Consider the following 17365-nt stretch of genomic DNA (forward strand, 5'->3'; position numbering starts at 1 on the left):
ATAAGGTCGATAAAAAACTATTGAATAGATATCAAACTTAAAATGTATACAAGATCTTTTTTAAACAAGAAAGTAACTTAAGAGTTATGTAAAAAACAACTAATTAAAAAGTGTACGTTGTTGCTTAAACTTAAAGTAAGTTTGTCAAAACTCTGAAAAGCATTTCAAAAACACAATGGTTATTAGCAAATTATACTATTACAATTTTTTTGTTAAAAGGCAAATGTTTTGATTTTTAAAGGTTTATCAAAGCTAAAATAAACAAAAACAATCTTTACTGAAATTACGTTACAGCTATAACCAGTTATTATAGTTTTATACATAAGCTTTTTAACCATAATATTAGTATTAATGATTTTCATAAATACCCAAAATCATTATAACTAAATTTGGTTTTACACTAACTCAAAATAAGAGTTAACATTCTAAGATTTTTTTTTTTTACTGTGTAAAAGATAAAAAGTTGTTAAACAATCTTTTTATATATTTGTTTAATGTTTATATTTAACGGCATGCTTACCATTTATAAAGGTTAGTAAATATGTGCAAATAATGTGTTTATTATTTATTAAAATAATTTTCACTTAATAACTTACTTCTACTTAATAAATATTGTTACAATAAAATTGACTAAATATTACATTGAAAGTTATAAGGAAAAGTAAAACTATTATCTTAAAATTAAAACTATAATTTAGAGACATTAGATTGACAGCTAAAATGACTTTACGAAAAAGTGGTTGGCCGTTTTGTGGTAAAAGTTCAAAGAGTTTGTAAAACTGCTAAAAACGTTAGATGTAGATCACTGCCTTGTCTCCTACATACTCGAGAGAACAATATATGTATAGAGAATTGAAATAGCATGATTGGCATATTTTTTACGTTACATATGGGAAACTATATTAGTTAGTCTGACCGTAAATATATATATGTTCTTATTGACCAGGGGTCAGCAAACTATGATAAGCTGCGAGCAAGTTTTTCTATAAAAGTTTGATCGTGGGCCTAACAATACAGAAAAAAAACGTTTTTGCACGCAGTTGTTTTAGAATACAATTGCTTCTCAAAAATCTACGCACATTACGTCCACAACAGAAATCCGTAATTAAATGAGAGAAAGTAATTAATGTGGAGTAGTAAATGTACCTAATACTTATCCGCTGTTTTCTAATAATGCATTTGACTATAAACACAGGTTTGCCAGTCGTTTTTTTTTTAATTTCTCATGTTTTTAAAAGCACACAATTTTAGGTCTTATTTTAGTTTAAAGTTAAGTTTAAGGTAAGAAAGTGTGTTAAATAGTATAAAAATATCGAAACAATACTGTAAAGCTACTTTAAATATGATTTTAATAAAAACAATTTTTGATTAAAACAAAACTTTTTATTTATATGGTAGAATTTTTAAATCAAATTGAAGTTTTACTACTGAACATGTGAAAATTGTTAAAATTCCAGGTATTTCTTGCCTTTATTGTCAAATTCCAGGTTTTTCCAGGATTCCAGGTAAAGTGGCAACACTGTAAACATTTAATTTATGTTTAAATTTTTTATTATTATTTATATATAACATACATTCAATTTAATTTTTTATATTCTTTAAAGAACTTTTAACTGCGTAACTAAACGAGTGTCAGTAATTAAACAAGTGCGTAGATTCACAAGAGGTTACTGTAATTGTAGGAACCAATAACAAAATACTATTTAAAACAAAATGTGATATAATAAGCAAAAAAGGAGCTGTCGTAAATAATAGTTTCTAAATCAAAAAGCTAATTGTATCTTATAAGCATTTTTTTTTTTTGTTTTAAAATAATTTGTTTTGGGCAACGTGTAACCCGCCGATTTTTGCTTTAAGTGTAATTTTTGGACCACGACCAATCCCGAATATGATCTAGTTTTTCAATCCCGGGTGTAAGAGGTCAGTGTTAATAAGTAAACAGTATAAATTCAAATCTATTTTTAAGTAGTCATTGGGCTATATCAAGAAAATAAAATTCGTTTTTAAATTTATGCCAAAAAGGCGTTTATTAAAACGTGTTTATGAAACCCTGCCCTAACCTCTGTTGGTCTGCGCCCAATTAGTCTTATAACCAGAAGAAACGACATAACCTATTGTAGTTGGGCAGCTTATTAAAAACAAAATTCTTTTCTTTCTCTATTTCATATATTTTGCTCCTTGAAAATATCATAAAACTTTCATTTTTCGGAACTTAATTTGTTGTGTGACTGCTACAGAAATATTTTAAAGTTCTTTATATATATTAACTCACATCTTAACAGTTTACTCAAAAATAAACAAAATTATTCTCATATCTTTTAGACATTCCAAGATTTTCAAGCAGTTTTATCGAAGAATGATTTTCATTTTGCCTACAAAAACTAAATGCTTATTTAAAAATAATTCTATCATTTTAACATCAACAAACTTAATGAGCATGACGAGGGACGTGCATCCGGGTATTTTATGTTCCTATTTCCAGCACGACGTTTTGGGTGCTGATCATCATCTCCTCTTGTCCATAACTCTCGTACGCCTTCTTCTTCCCCGGTGGAGAGTCCTGCCGTGAACCTTTTGCTTCAATGTTTCTTCTTTCGCTTCGTTGCTGTTGTTAGGTGTTTATAATTATAGGAAATGTTGTTTTTAAAGTAATCATTTGAACAGAAAAAAAATGGCATCGTAAAATGGCAAGAGTAACGTAAAAATACTTAATAACTAATTGATGTTAATAACTAATATACTTTTTCCTTCAAAGACAAAAGTAAAAGCAATTTTATATAAAACTAGAAATATTAATTAAAATTTAGCAAACTAAATTACTTAACGTTACAATAAAGTAAGTTTGCATAGTAATATCCTTAGTATTAAAAATAATTATTTATTTTGCCTTTACATGTTAAATTTCGTGTTTTTATACTAAAGTTTTTTTGTTGTTTACTGATTTTTATTTCATACTATTCGAGCTCAAATACTTGCCGTCCGTGAAACTTTCACTTTCATCAACACTGTACTCTCCAAACTTGAGTTCTGGCAGCGACCAATCTGTCTGAAAGATTGCATAAAAAGTTATTTTATTTTTTTAAGATGCCAACAATTTGGCGTGGAGCTGAAAACATTTTTGAAAAATTCAGTTTCTTTTGCAAAAGCTGTACTACTAAAAAATAGTTTTTTTGTTCCTAAATAGTGAAACATTAGGTTAAACCTAGAAATGTGTAACGAAAAAGTTTAGCGGCTTTTAGTTGAAAAATAGTATTATGATAAAGTTAGTTAGTAATGAGATTTAGTTAGAAATTAATTTGTCGATTTTGACGTCAAAAATTTTTATTTTATTTGAACGTTGGTTTAGACGACTTATAAAGAACACATATACAAAGTATTAAAACAATACAACGTAAACTGCAGGTTAAGTGCACTAGCATATACATAACTACACGATTTATACGGGTTTTTCGTCTTCAGGTGTCGATTATGACGTCAATAATAGTTTATTTTAAATGAAACTTTGAATTATTGTTAGAAGACTTATAAAAATGCATATACAAAGTATTAAAACGATACAACGTAAACTGCAGGTTTGGTGCACTAGCATAAAAATATAAGAATGTAACGTTGCAAATATTCAGCTCACTATAGAAACGTGTTATAATTTATTCAGTTGACCACAAAAGCCTACAAAAATAAAACCTTAAAAATATAGCCCGAAAAAAAAACAAGGATTTTTTAATTTTACATCTTATGATAAAGTTTAAAATTAAATATGTGTTTTACTTTCTACTGAAAACTTCTGAAAATATAAACTTAGCTGAAAATCTAGTTATAATTTTATTACGATAAAAAATACATCTAGTTCACACCTTAAGGCACTTACAAATATAAGGCACTGCTAATGTTTTTTACGTAAACAATGACCCTCACATGGCCCTAATATAATAGCAAGCTTTTTATTTTTTATCAGGAAATAAGTGTTTTTTGTTAGGATTAGTATTGTTATAAAATCTCAGAATTTTTAAAGTATTGTTGTTTTAACTGCCTTAACATTTTATACTAACATTATTTTTTCGGTAATTACCAAGGATGATGTTGCACTAATATCAAGCTGAATTTTTATTATACTTAATGTCATTTTAAAACAAGGTTTGAGGCTAAAAATTTATATCTTAAGATACATAAATAGAATAAAAACTATTTATCTAAACTATTAAAACTTAAACATTTAATCGCTTTTATTTTACAACATAAAGTTTATAATTGATTATATCAACAGTTTATTTTGATTACAATCTATTGTGAAATAAAATCGAGAAACTATTTTAGTTTATTAAAATTAATTTATTTCTTACTGTGTATTTATGTAGCTTCTTTAAACCAAAGTATCTTTTTAGATTGAACATATTAGGCTTAAAACAATGATTTTTAGCCTATAAATATGGTTAAAAACAAATTAGATATAATTTAATTTAAGCTTGATATTGGTGCAACATCATCCTAGGTAATGACTAAAATGCTTAAAAATACTAGTCAGTTTGATTTCAAATCTTCTTTTTGTTTGTCATTAAATTAACAATTTAGTAATTGAAGATTTATACATTAAAATTATAATTTTTTACAAAGTTTATAGTTTTAACTGTAAATTTTAAGAAATTAATCTTTCAAATCATTTTAATTATATTAATTACCCAGATGTTGCACCAATGTCAAGCTGAAATTATAATATATTTGATGTTTTCTTTAATTACAATTTTAGGCTAAAAACTTATATTTTATAAATACATAAACAAAACTTAATTTATTTATCCTAAACTTACAAAACTTAAAAGTTTAATAACTATTATTTTACAATATAAAGCGATTATATGAATGCAATATTGTGAAATAAAATCAATGAAATATTTTACTTTATATAAATAAGTTTAATTCTTACTATGTTTTTAAATAGATTGTTTAAAACAGTACCTTTATAATACTTTATAGTACTAAGTATGTTTTTAGATTAAACATAATAGGCTTAAAACATTGATTTTTAGCCTAAAATTATGGTTTAAAGAGACATCAAATACAATATAATTTCAGCTTGATATTGGTGCAACATTATCCTAGATAATTACCTAAGTTTAATTTCAAACAAAAACACCAAAAACAGAAATGATTAATGAACTCCTTATGGCACAAACCAACTACTTTTGAAGTGCATATATTTCAAAATAAAAATACTTCTTTGGTGCATTTATATTTAACTAAATTGAACTATGGCAACACATGGCAATTACACTACCAAAAAGGTCACTAAAACTTCTTAACGATTAAATAAGTCAAATTAATGGCCTAGCCAACCACATAAAACAAATAAATTATTCTTTGTGGAAGGCAGAAAATGGTAAGTTAAGTTGCTTTTGATCTAAAAGAAGAAAATATTTCTGAATATGTAGCAACCATTGATTTTAAAATTTAGTGAACTCAAAAATACTTGTCTTTGATTCAAAAAAATTTGTTTGAGTGTTTAAAAATTGATATGAGTCAAATAAAACTAGATTGAGTTTATTAACAGGGTTGCCACTTGTTTTTTCAAATTTTTTTTCCAGGTTTTCCAAATTTCTTCCAGGTTTTTTAAAATACAAATTTTTTATTCTGTTTTCAGTTTTTAGTTAGTTTAAGGTAAGAAACTGTGTTAAATACCATAAAAACATTGAAAAGATGCTGTAAAGCTACTTTGGATATATTTTTTAGTAACAAAAATGTTTGATGATGACAATAATATATTTTAGACTTATTGAGTTAAAACAAAATTTTACTATTGAAGATGTAAAAATTGTTAAAATTCCAGATTTTTTTAGTCATTTTTGTTGAAGATTCCAGATTTTTTCAAAATTTTTCAAATCCCAGGTTTTCCAGGTTTTTTAGTCTAAATTGTCAAATTCCAGGTTTTTCAAGGTTTTGCCAGGTTTCCAGGTAAAGTGGCAACCCTGTATTGATGAAAAAAAAATGTGGTAAAAGAATAAAACTCAATCAATTTACTTTGAACTAAGCTTTTAGATTTTTAACAATTTAATAAACTTGGGTTAGTAATACAAAACTAATTAAGGGTCAATAAAAGTAATGAAAACAAAACTATTAAAACAATATAAATTTAACAAGCCTGATTTATTAAATAAAATCACCCTTATCTTTTATAATTTAAAAAAAAACTTCAAACAAGCCTGAATGAACCTGACAAAAAGCTCAATCTAGCCTTGGTTAGGTTAAATTTGTGAAATTTGTGATATTGCACAAGTGTATAAAAAGTATTAGAAATATTGATAACTTATATTTGTGTGTGGTCTGAAATTAAAAAAATGAAAATACCTGTAATGAATGGTAAACCAGTCAGTTTTTCCAAATGCCATAGTGATGTCCAATTTTCATTAAAAGTTTTTTTTTTTTTTAATAAATATCAGCTTAAGCTTGAAAATGAATGTTCTTTTAATAGTCTCAAAACAGTCGAACTAACAATAAGTTTCTTTTCAATTTGATATTCAGACAGATTAAAAAAAATAAATAATAAATTTTCAACTGACTTGTTTTTTATTTTATCAAATAGAATGATTCTGTTTGAAATAGATCTTCAATTTAAAAACCCGCTCTGCAGTGAATCTTAGTAATTATTTTCTCTAAACTTATAAATTATTAATTACTTAAAAATTAACAGTTCTACCCTATTCTTGATAATTAATTCAATACGTTGTTCTTAATGCTTTTAAATACAAGAGTATAACGAGAAATTATCAAAAATCCATTAATTGCTTACATTTTTAAACTTCCTAGCTTACTAAGACTAACTTGATGTACATTTAGAATTAAATTTAACAAATAAAATATTTATTTATTTAAGTTCAGTTGAAGTAAATTATGTTTAACAGTTCTATCAGAAAAAAATATATACAGACTGTGACTAAAATAAAAAATTAGTTAAGCGGAACTTGAAAAACTTATTTAAAACATTTCGGCACCACTATCTTCTGCTTATTCTGAAAGGTTATTTTCAGAAGCTGGTAATTTGTACGTACAAAAGCGAAGTCGATTGATTTTAAAATCTGCTAAAAAATTTTATTTCTTCATTATAACTTAAAAAACAAGAATAAGTTTCTTTTTAGCTTAATTGCGTTGATATAAGTAAATATTATTCACTAAATTACTTACTTTTGTATGTGTAAACAGTTCCTAAAAAAGTTATTGTAAGTAAAGTACTAATGTAAAGCACGACCATAGATTTTCAGTAAATTTCAAATTTCATTTTTTCAATTTAGTATACATCTTAATCTTTAGAAATGTTTTCCGTTAGCTTTTTTTTTTGTAATCTTTATACTAGCTGTTTTAAAATGTTGAATAATTCTTTAACTGTTAAAAAACTTTATATTAATCTAAGTTTATATAAAAATATCGTACTAAAATTCGTACTAAAAATTTGTTGATCGTACCAAAACGAGCTTTGCATGCTTTGCAGACTTTCGCCGATGTTTTTTGTTTATATAAAAACTACACTTTACAGTGTTTCTCTTTAATTGTTTTTGATTAGCTTTTGAAAACAGTTAACTAGATTACTTTTCTTAGATAAACATAGTACTATTTGTAATCCTTACACTTATTATATAAGAAAATTATTGTTAAGTTTTATAGATAAAGTTTTTGAAAGCTAGTTTTTCAGTAATACTTAAAAACAAGTTCAATCTGCAAAAATGAAGCTAACAATCTTATGTATTTTGTTGGTACTGGTAAGTAAAATTACTTTTAACTTAATGTAATTTTAATAAGTTTAATTCTGTAAATTAAGTAAAACAAAAATTTTATGTTAAAAATAGTTTTTACGGTAATATGAGTATTAATTTTGCACAAATTTTATTGTACTTCAGTATACTTGAGTAAACTAGCAAAGTTTTAAATAATTTATTACAAACCTCACTACTTCTTAATAAATATGTAGTAGTTTTAAAAAATGTCTACTAAGTAGTTATCAATTATAGTCAATATACTAGTAAAGTTAGTTTTAGAAGTAATAGTTCAGTAAAATGTATGATTTTTTTATTTAAAATTAAAAAAAGATCAATTTGTATTTTACAAACAACCTATCTAATGAAACTTTATTATTTTATACAATTTATGTTTTGATAGAATACCTTAAGCTATAATACACAAGTGAACTTGTATAAAACTTCTTGACTATTTTATTAAGCTATAACTAGTTTAATACAAAAATTTACCTTTAACTGATAAAAAGTCAAAAGAGTAACATGCAAAATTTTTTAAGTATGAATATGAAGATCAAAATTAAAAGCAATACAAAAACATTTTTCAAAAAACTTTCAAAGTCTTTTTAAGGTGTAAACATCTGTTTCTTAATATATAAACCTTAGTATAAGTTATTCTAAATAGTTTAAAAAGGATTATTTAATATCATTATAAATAAACTTTTTAATTTTTGAAAAATAACATTAAAATTTTTGTCATTTTTGATGTCCTCTAAGTCAAACTATATTTAAATATTTTTGGACTGCTTAAGAACATGTATTGAACGACGTAAAAAACGCTTAAAATAATTGGTCCTAGGACCTGGTGTACAAAAAACCTTCGATTATCGGGTTATTGCTCAGTATATTAAAAACTATTTTATACAGAAACATTTTGAGTTATATTATTAGGTTTTATGAAGGTTTATTTAGAATATAACTTAACATGATGTTTTTAAGTGCTGAAGTTTGAAATACTTTATAACCATTATTAATTTTGACTATCTAACTTACACAGGTTTCTTAGTATAATCTTAATGTCTTTTTACTTGTATAATAGTGACCAAACTACAAGATATTTTTTTTATGTACACATCTTACAGTGTTTTTTTACCAATAGACATTTCAATAACAGTCGATCACCTATGTATTTTATTTTTAAACAGTGTATAAGCTTGAATTAAACTTAAATTGTTATGATAATGTTAAGATATTTTAACAACAAAAACGTTTTTTAATTAGTAAATAATATTATTAAACTTAGTTTATTACAGTTGACAACAATAATATAGAGTTTACTCTATTAGCTGAAAAATTTATTGAAATCGTATCTAAAAGTTTTTTTAATAAAGTTGTTCATCATTAAAGTGAAGTCAGGTTTTTTGTTTCTAATTATGCAAAAAAAGTTGTAAGTATTGAGCTTACTATTGAATAGAGACTTACAAATTCAAATTGACATTTGAATAAAAATGTTCTGTTGCTCCAAATAAAATCTTTTTAAAAAATAAACTGATAGGGAACGGGTCAAATATGCACGAAGACATTTTCGCACAAAAGAAAACTGTTGCACAAAGAGTCACTTTTGCACCAAGTGTAATTTTTGCACGAGAGTAAGAAAAAAAAAAAGAAAAAATTAGTAAAAAAATAAATCAAAAAAGTTACCTACCGAGCGTAATGGTTAGGGGTAACAGTGATAGTAAAAAAAATCAAATATGAATTATTTTTAAAATAATCAAGAAAAATTACAGGGTTAGAGGCAACAGCAGCAGTAAAAAAAATATTAAAAAACTATTTAAAAATGTACAAAAAAAAATATTCAACCCATGCAAAGGTGTCCCTTCGTGCATATTTTACACCTACCCGAACTGATAAATCTATATAATCTTTTTCAAACATTTCTGTAATTGTGATTGTTACAACTTATTTAAATGTATATGAGAAAACAAAAATTATTTTTACATATTCAAATCGATAAATATTATTAAGATAAAGTTAAGTTTTTTTACGAGGCTGTAATTTAACACTGAAAAAGTATATACACTTTATAACTTTGTCTATAGTTTTACATGACCAAAGTATAGTAAAGGAAGTTTTATTTACAGCGTACAGTTTCTTCTTAAAACCTTTTACATAATAAGTTATTTCTAGTGCTTTTATTTGTCACTTGAAAAATTTTACATAGTTTTTTAAACTTTGTCTTACGAACTAACTTATAAAGACATTTCTAACTAAAGGTTTCGTAATTTGCAAAGCATTAACCTTTTATTAGTTAAATAGCTCATAACTATTGTTTATGTGTGGTTTGATAATTGACTACATAAAGTATTCATAACGACAGCTTTTAATCATAGTTGAGTCTGAAGTTATGATAAACTTATACTTATAAACTATATTAAAAATTAATCAAGAATTTTTATTTGTGCGTTTTTTATTTTTGAACTATAATATTGATGACAGAATAGTTTTTTTCATATTAAGTCCTAAAATTAAATATCTGAGCTTTTCTTTTCGGGTTTAAACTCTAAATAGCGGTTTTAATCTTTTAAAATGGTGAAAAATGGAATTTAGAATAAGTTAATTTCAAAGATACTAAGTAGTTTTGAATGATAATAATGAATAAATTTTAATTTTCTAATTATTGTGAAAACCTATAATTCAAGTTAAATCATTCTTAAAATTAGTTATTGTTTTTAGCTACTTTTCATTTTATCAACTATTCAAGTTTCATTAAAGCAATATTTGAGTTTTACATTTGTTCAATTAATTGTAATAAGAAATAGTTAAGCTATATAATTTTATTTTTATAAACTGATGTTGCCGTACAGTTAGATAAAATGTAAACAATTTTTGAAAGTTTTTAGGGTTTGCTTCTAACTTTTAAGAACTGAAGTACAATATATAAACACTGTACAAATTTTGTGAGGAACTAAACATGTCTAAAACTATAAAGGTTTTTTTTACTAATGCAAATTGTTTAGCCAACTAACGTGTCTTTGTTTAACATTTGAAGTTGTATGAAACTGTATCTAAAAAAACTAGCGATCACAACGAGCTGGACGTTTGCAAAAAAATCTCAGTGCCAAATACAAAATTATAAAAATTTTTGCAGCTGACATATTGTGGACATTTTCAATGTTGCAATTGACGAGAAGAAAAGTTTAACCGGCGTTATCAGCAAAAGTAACTGAATGATGTTAAGAACAAATAGATTCTAAGAGATCAAAGTAGAGGAAAAAAAATGAGATAAAATAAACTTATTTCTCAAACTGACAAGTCCATATTTTTCTATATTCACTGTGTTTTATTTTTATTTAGTATATATATGATCCTGTCAGCACGCCACATAGACTGATTATGGCTGATAGCGGAATATCATTATTTGTTTATTTATACGTTGTATGCGTGTAATGAAAAAATGTCAATAATAGTCTGTAATTCACTAAAGTCTAAATATCTAAACTATATAGAAACAAAATTTAGCAGAGTCATTAAAAAAACGCCGCTTGAAATGCTAAAAACAAAGGCAGGAAATAGTAAGTAAAATAATCTAAAAGACTTGAACTGTTTGTGAGAGTCATCAAAACAGAGTTTAAGTTCTAAAAGTTCGGTTTGTATCATTTTAGACAAGGTTTACTAAGCTAGTAATAAAGCAGAAATACATAAATCTTTCTTTTTTAGTTAGCATAAAAAATGTAGTTAGTTTGTATACTTTTTAAGCATACATAACTTTATTGGAGTATTTTTATTTCTTAATGTTTGATATATACTATTTTTTGCAAAAAGTGTTTAGGTTCAGTTAAAAAACAGAATGATAGTATATTTTCAATAAAGAGTTTAATTAAGTAGAAGAAAAATAGTAAAAAATTAAACAGTTTTAAAAAGGTCCAAAAAAAACCCTAATGAAAAAATTTTAATATAACAAGCGCCAAGATTTTAGTTGTAAAATCGTGTTTATCATTCTATAATCAGTAAACAACATATAAAAGTTAGTTAAACTCGTATTTTTTCATCTGACATTTTAATTTCTGTAAAACTTGTATTTTAAAGCTCTAAATTAAAGTAAAAACAAATAAGAACTGCTGCGTTCTTGCAAGCCAAAATCAAATAAAAAAGATCCCTAAAAGTTCCGACTACAAAGGTATGCACTTCGGCATCTTCTTGTTGAAGCTGCCGTCCTTCAAGCAGCGCAGTTTAGGGGATCCCCCCTGCATGTAGAACCCTTCGGGGCACCTCACGGAAAGCGTCTGCTCGAACATCAGGTACCGGTGTCCGTCGGAGGACCTGGCGGGAATCTTCGAGGTGATGGAGGCGTATTTGGGGATCTTCGGAATCCTGCATCTGACTCCTGAGTTCGTTGAAAACTTGGTTATTTATGATTAATTTAAATGATTAAATAAGAATTAAGTTTGCTTTCCAAAATAAAAATTATAGTACTATGATGTAGATTACAAAAGTGTTTTGAGTACAGTTCTATGTAAGTGTATATTTACAATAACTATGCTGCAGTATATAACCAATTTATTTCTTTACAGAGTTTTTGTTCTTCAACTAATAAATCTATAAATTTTTTTGTAAAGTTTATGTTGTTTTTATTAAAATCATCGAGTAACACCGTTAAACAAATGGTTTATTAGAATCCACTGTAAATCTAACTTTAAAGAAGTAAACAATATTTTTTATTCAAACCTCTTGATTCGTAGCGCACAGTGAATCCCGCTCCTTCAACAAAGTAGTCGGACACGAACGTGACTTTCATCCAATCAGAAAACGACTTCAGCTCTTTGGTGGGTTTCTCTCTTCCGCAAAATGTTCCAACTACGCCAGTGTGGTCTTCCACCTTTCAGAGGCTTGTGTAAAAACTAGTAATATGTTTGGCCAATTAACTTACAAAATTTCGTGGCTGTTTCTATTACTAACGAAAAAAACTAATCAAGTCTAATTTAGACTGAATAACCGTATTGCGCCTTAAAATATTTTGTAAAAAGTATGAAGTAGCATGTCTATTAGTAGAACAAGCAACTATTAAGTGTAAAAAATAACTTCTGATATAAAACCAATTAAATAGAGTAAGATTTACGAACAGTGCTATTGTTTAGTATTAAACTTTTTCATGTACAATGGACATTATAAACTAGTTAATTAATTCTTTTTATTAAGTATACTACTTATCATAGAAAGAAATATAAGTTATGTTAAAAGCATACCTTGACATAGTCGAAATTGCAGCTGTGATTTTGCGCCAGCTCAAGATCGAATTCGCTCAGGAAGTTCAAATAAATATTTTCGCCTGGTTCTGCCTATTATATCAATTAATTTGTAAATTAAATTATATAAAAAGCATTATAAGTTAAGTATGCTCAATGATTTTTTTCAAGTTCTAATAAACATAGTTTAAAGCGGAAAACCTTGGCTTGCTAAGAAAAACTAATTTTGCATAAGATCTTAACAACTAACATTGTAAAAACCTTTAAGCTTAATGATTTTTTATTATGTTAAACGAAAACTGTAAACACTTTTAATCAACAATGTAGAAACTTATAACAATAAAACGAAGCTCACAATCAACATCCAAGTGCACAAAACATTTCTGGCGTAATTATTCTTGTACATTGGAGACATAATTATTCCGGGTTCAGTGACCTTTATGGGTACGCCGTCACAGTGCAGCGATGTTTCCACTAGAATGTGAAAGTAAATATCAGGTAAATGTGATATTTTGAATATTTCTAAATACTAAAACTAATTTATTGATACTTATTTCATTGAACTAACGCAAGCAGCTTCTTCCGTTTGATTCGTCAAGTCGAAAGCCGTTGTCGCAGGCGCACGTGAAACCACCGGGAAAATTCACGCATGAGTGCTCGCAGTTTGTATCGTTATCGACGCTGTCGAATATTCGGTCACGCTCCAACAAGCATTCGTCAATGTCTGTAGTTTATAAAAGAGCTAAATTGAAAAAAACTCATAAACAACTACTTTTGGATATACGTTTTTTTTGATAATTTTTATGTACGTAAGTAGAGTTTTTTTGTTCACCACATATTGAAAAACTAAACTAAGTTGTTTTGTACCTATATATCTTTAATTATTGATGCTATCTAGAAAGTAAAGTCTTTTACTTCTAAAAAACCTCAAAACGCATTTTTGCTAAACATTTTTAGTAATTTTCTTAGTAGATGGTACTGACTAAATTTATTTATTTAAAATACATTTTTGAAAATGAAAAACTATAAAATGTAAACATTTTTTGACACTATGAAAAACTCTACTTTAAATGAGTCTCGCTGCTTTAAATAGTGTTGCTCCTGTTTTAAAAATTTTTTAGTCACCTAAAGTTATATATACGGCATGTTTTATAAATAAAACTACTATTTAGTAAAAAGATATTGTAAACCAGTTATCGGCTATCTTTAATGGGGAACCAGCTAACTTTACTAAAAAAAATCTTCACGGACATAGTTTATTTTAAAACTTTTATTATTAAGTAATTAAAAGATGTATGTAAAAGCAAATGTATCAAGCATAAAGTAGACAGTACAATCTACTCACAAGTAAAAAAAAATATTTGCAATTTTTTATCATAATATAGCTCTAAATTTATTTTTTCATCTTTAACTAAAAACACGTCGCCAGTCAAAATTTATGTTGTAAAGACTAAATTTTGCCCGCGGACCGAAGTTTGTTGACGCAAGTTGTAGACTTAAATATGACTTGTTTTGTATATAAAATTATCAAAGTCAAGTATGATAAAATACAAAAAGTTTTAACTTTATAACATCAAATTGAACAGAATCACACTGAATTTTCAAAATAAAACAAAAATTATTGCGTAACTGATACAAAACCTTTGCAAAAAGTTACTATTAAACAACAAAACGCAAACCTTCCAGGCTGTAGAAAGCTCTGAACCCGGTGGGGTCTGCTTGACCGGGTATTCCCCCGTTCGACCCGTCAGTCTTCATCCTGATGACCATCTTGTTCCCCGAACTCCTGAACACCTGTCCGAGCAAGCTGGGCGCCAGTGGCCTGCAAAAGTTGTGCAAGTACTTAACTGACTTCGTTTACAACGGCATTGAGAGTCAATTTTGCCACAAATTTAGGGCAAATATGGCAACTCAACTGACCTTCTCTCCCCGCTGTCTCCACACATTTTGGCAATTCTCTCGTTCGTTTTGCCATCAAGAAGCTGTTTTGATCAGTTGTTAGTTTTATTTTGTTAAATTTAGTAAGGTTTTTTTGTTAAGCTTTTTCATTGTTGCTTAATGATAACAAGTTTTACACTTTTGTTGTGTATAAAAAGAAAAGAACAAACTATCAGTAATTGGTAATTAAAAACCGTTTTTGATTATGCAAAAAGTATAAAAAAAAGTATATGAAAACTGTTTCTAATGAAAAAGTTTAAAATATATTACTCAAAACGTCCTTTTTTAAAACAGTAATTAAAAGTTCAAGTTGTAGTTTAATGTTAAAAAACTAACGCTGATAAGCTTGTTATAATGCTTAACTAAAACATTTGATACTTTGGAACTAGTAAGAAAAATAGATAAAAGAAAAAAGCTGAGTATATTATTTTCAAAAGTTTTTGGCTTATACTCGTTCTATACTAACTCGAAACTAAATTAAAAGCATTCTTAACTTGCAGTTTGAAAATTTCAAACCTCAACAAAATCACCGCAGGGAAAATCCCCCTTAGCGGAACCGCCTTCCTCGACGTTGAAAGTGTCGAAGTAGAGCGCCACCACGTGGCCTTCCATCACCTCGATTTCCACCTGCTCGTCGTAGTTGTCAGGGTAACTCGAGAGGGTGAAGTTGGGCGAGGCTACCGAGCCGTGAAAGCGGGAAAGTTTTTTCTGGAAGCCGAGAGCGCATTGTGACGCAACAAACACGAAGAAGAGAACTGATAAGATTTTATTCGTTTGCATTGCGCTGTATAACAAATTAAATTTTCTAAAAATAAATCTAGTACAAAGTTAGGTTTCAAAGTGTTGGCTCGAGATTCGCACTTGATAGTGGTAAAACATTTGACTGCTTCATGCATTTTTTAACGAAACTCTTGAGTGAGTTTGTTTACTTGTTTTTATTTGTTGCAATTGATTTAATTTTATTAAAACTTATTTTTTAACCTTCAACCCAACCCTAATAGTTTTAACAAAAATCGTACGGTAAAAAAGTACATGTATAGAAAGCAGTCAAATGTTTTGCCACTAGTGCAAATATTTGAAGCCTCCCAGTTATTATAAATCATGAAGATTATGTTAGAAATTAAAAAAACTACAACATAAGTCAGTTAATGCTTCTATAAACAAATGCTTTAACACCTTGAAAACTTTTATTTCTTTTCACAGATCATAAACTTACATAAACACTTACTGAAAAACAAAAATAAAGTAAATTGGTTAAAAAGTGTCTAATTTTTTTGTATTTAATTTGAAACAGCTTGTTGAACTGATTAAATAATAAAAAATCAAGTGCGAGCTATGAGTTCTGTTTGTTTATTTATTTACTTAAATTGTTAAAGCAAACACCATGTGATTTTTACATGCATGGTTTAAGCAATCTACACAAAAATATATTACTAAATGCACTTGAAACAGCTAAAACGTTTTAAACAGGTTTTTAAATGTCATATTGTGTTATTATAATTTTAATAAGTGTTAGTATACTTAAAATTTTGACTGGATATTTTAGCTAGTATTTTGTTAGATTTCATGATCAAATTTTGTGCTTTTTTTTTCAATCTTGTATTATTGAAAAAACCTACATGTATTAAGCACAATAAATAAAACACAAAAACAAAAAATAAAACTCTATTAAAACTTAGAATGGTTTTTCTAATTTAATTAGTTATTAAGTTATAATCAATATAAAACTACTAAAGAACAAAAACTTATTTTTTGGTATGCGCTGAAAAAAATCTTAGAACAAACTATTATGTGTTTTAAATTAATTGTTGTAGTGTTTTGCAGGGGCGTCGCGTGGGGTGTTGCACTGCCGCAACTGCACCACCTTGAAATTTTCTAAGAAAAAAATAAGTATCTATAACGTTTTCGGTATTTTTTTGAACGAAATCTCTTTTAAAACTTCAATTTTGAAAACGACCATTTTGCCCACTTCACTGCCGCAAACTCTTAGCTGACTGCCGCAAATGAACTCAAAAAAGCAAAATTTCTTCAAGAATTACCGCAAAATCAATATCTTGCGGTAAGTAAGCTAAGTTGAAAATTACCTAAAACAGGACTTGCTTAAGTATCATCTACAAGCTATTGTAAACATAAAATAAAAACAAAGCAAGCTACTGCAAAGGATTAAACTTGAGTTTATGTACCCACATGATTTTTAAAATTTAACAGATCACTTCTATTAAAAGATTTGTCATAAATTGCATATTTTGAAAAAAAAGATAAAAACCCTAAATCTCCAAAGTCTTAAAAAATTGATTTTTTATTTTAATCTGCATACATAAACTTAACTATAACTGATTATTGTTATCATAAAGTTAATAAAATAAATAATAAAATTCAAGTTTTGAAAAAAAGAATTAAGAAGTTTATTATAAACTTCTAGTTCACTCTTACACAAAAATATTTTAGATTTATATTAAATAAAAA

At 26.8% G+C, this 17365-nt stretch overlaps 1 protein-coding gene across 1 annotated transcript; it reads right to left on the minus strand.

The window, feature by feature from the left end:
- Positions 1–2464: 2464 nt before the first annotated feature.
- LOC145828443 (mannan-binding lectin serine protease 2-like) lies at positions 2465–15679 on the minus strand. The gene is made up of 10 exons (XM_082936201.1): positions 15416–15679; positions 14882–14943; positions 14641–14783; positions 13530–13685; positions 13317–13435; positions 12962–13054; positions 12444–12594; positions 11904–12102; positions 2989–3046; positions 2465–2605 (listed from the first exon to the last, which is right to left on the minus strand). Exons 1-10 carry the CDS (start codon positions 15677–15679, stop codon positions 2465–2467), a joined length of 1386 nt encoding a protein of 461 aa, XP_082792327.1.
- Positions 15680–17365: the final 1686 nt, after the last annotated feature.

The sequence above is a fragment of the Thalia democratica genome, chromosome 2 (genome assembly GCF_965202585.1).
Source record: "Thalia democratica chromosome 2, ktThaDemo2.hap1.1, whole genome shotgun sequence".
Lineage (NCBI taxonomy): Eukaryota > Metazoa > Chordata > Thaliacea > Salpida > Salpidae > Thalia > Thalia democratica.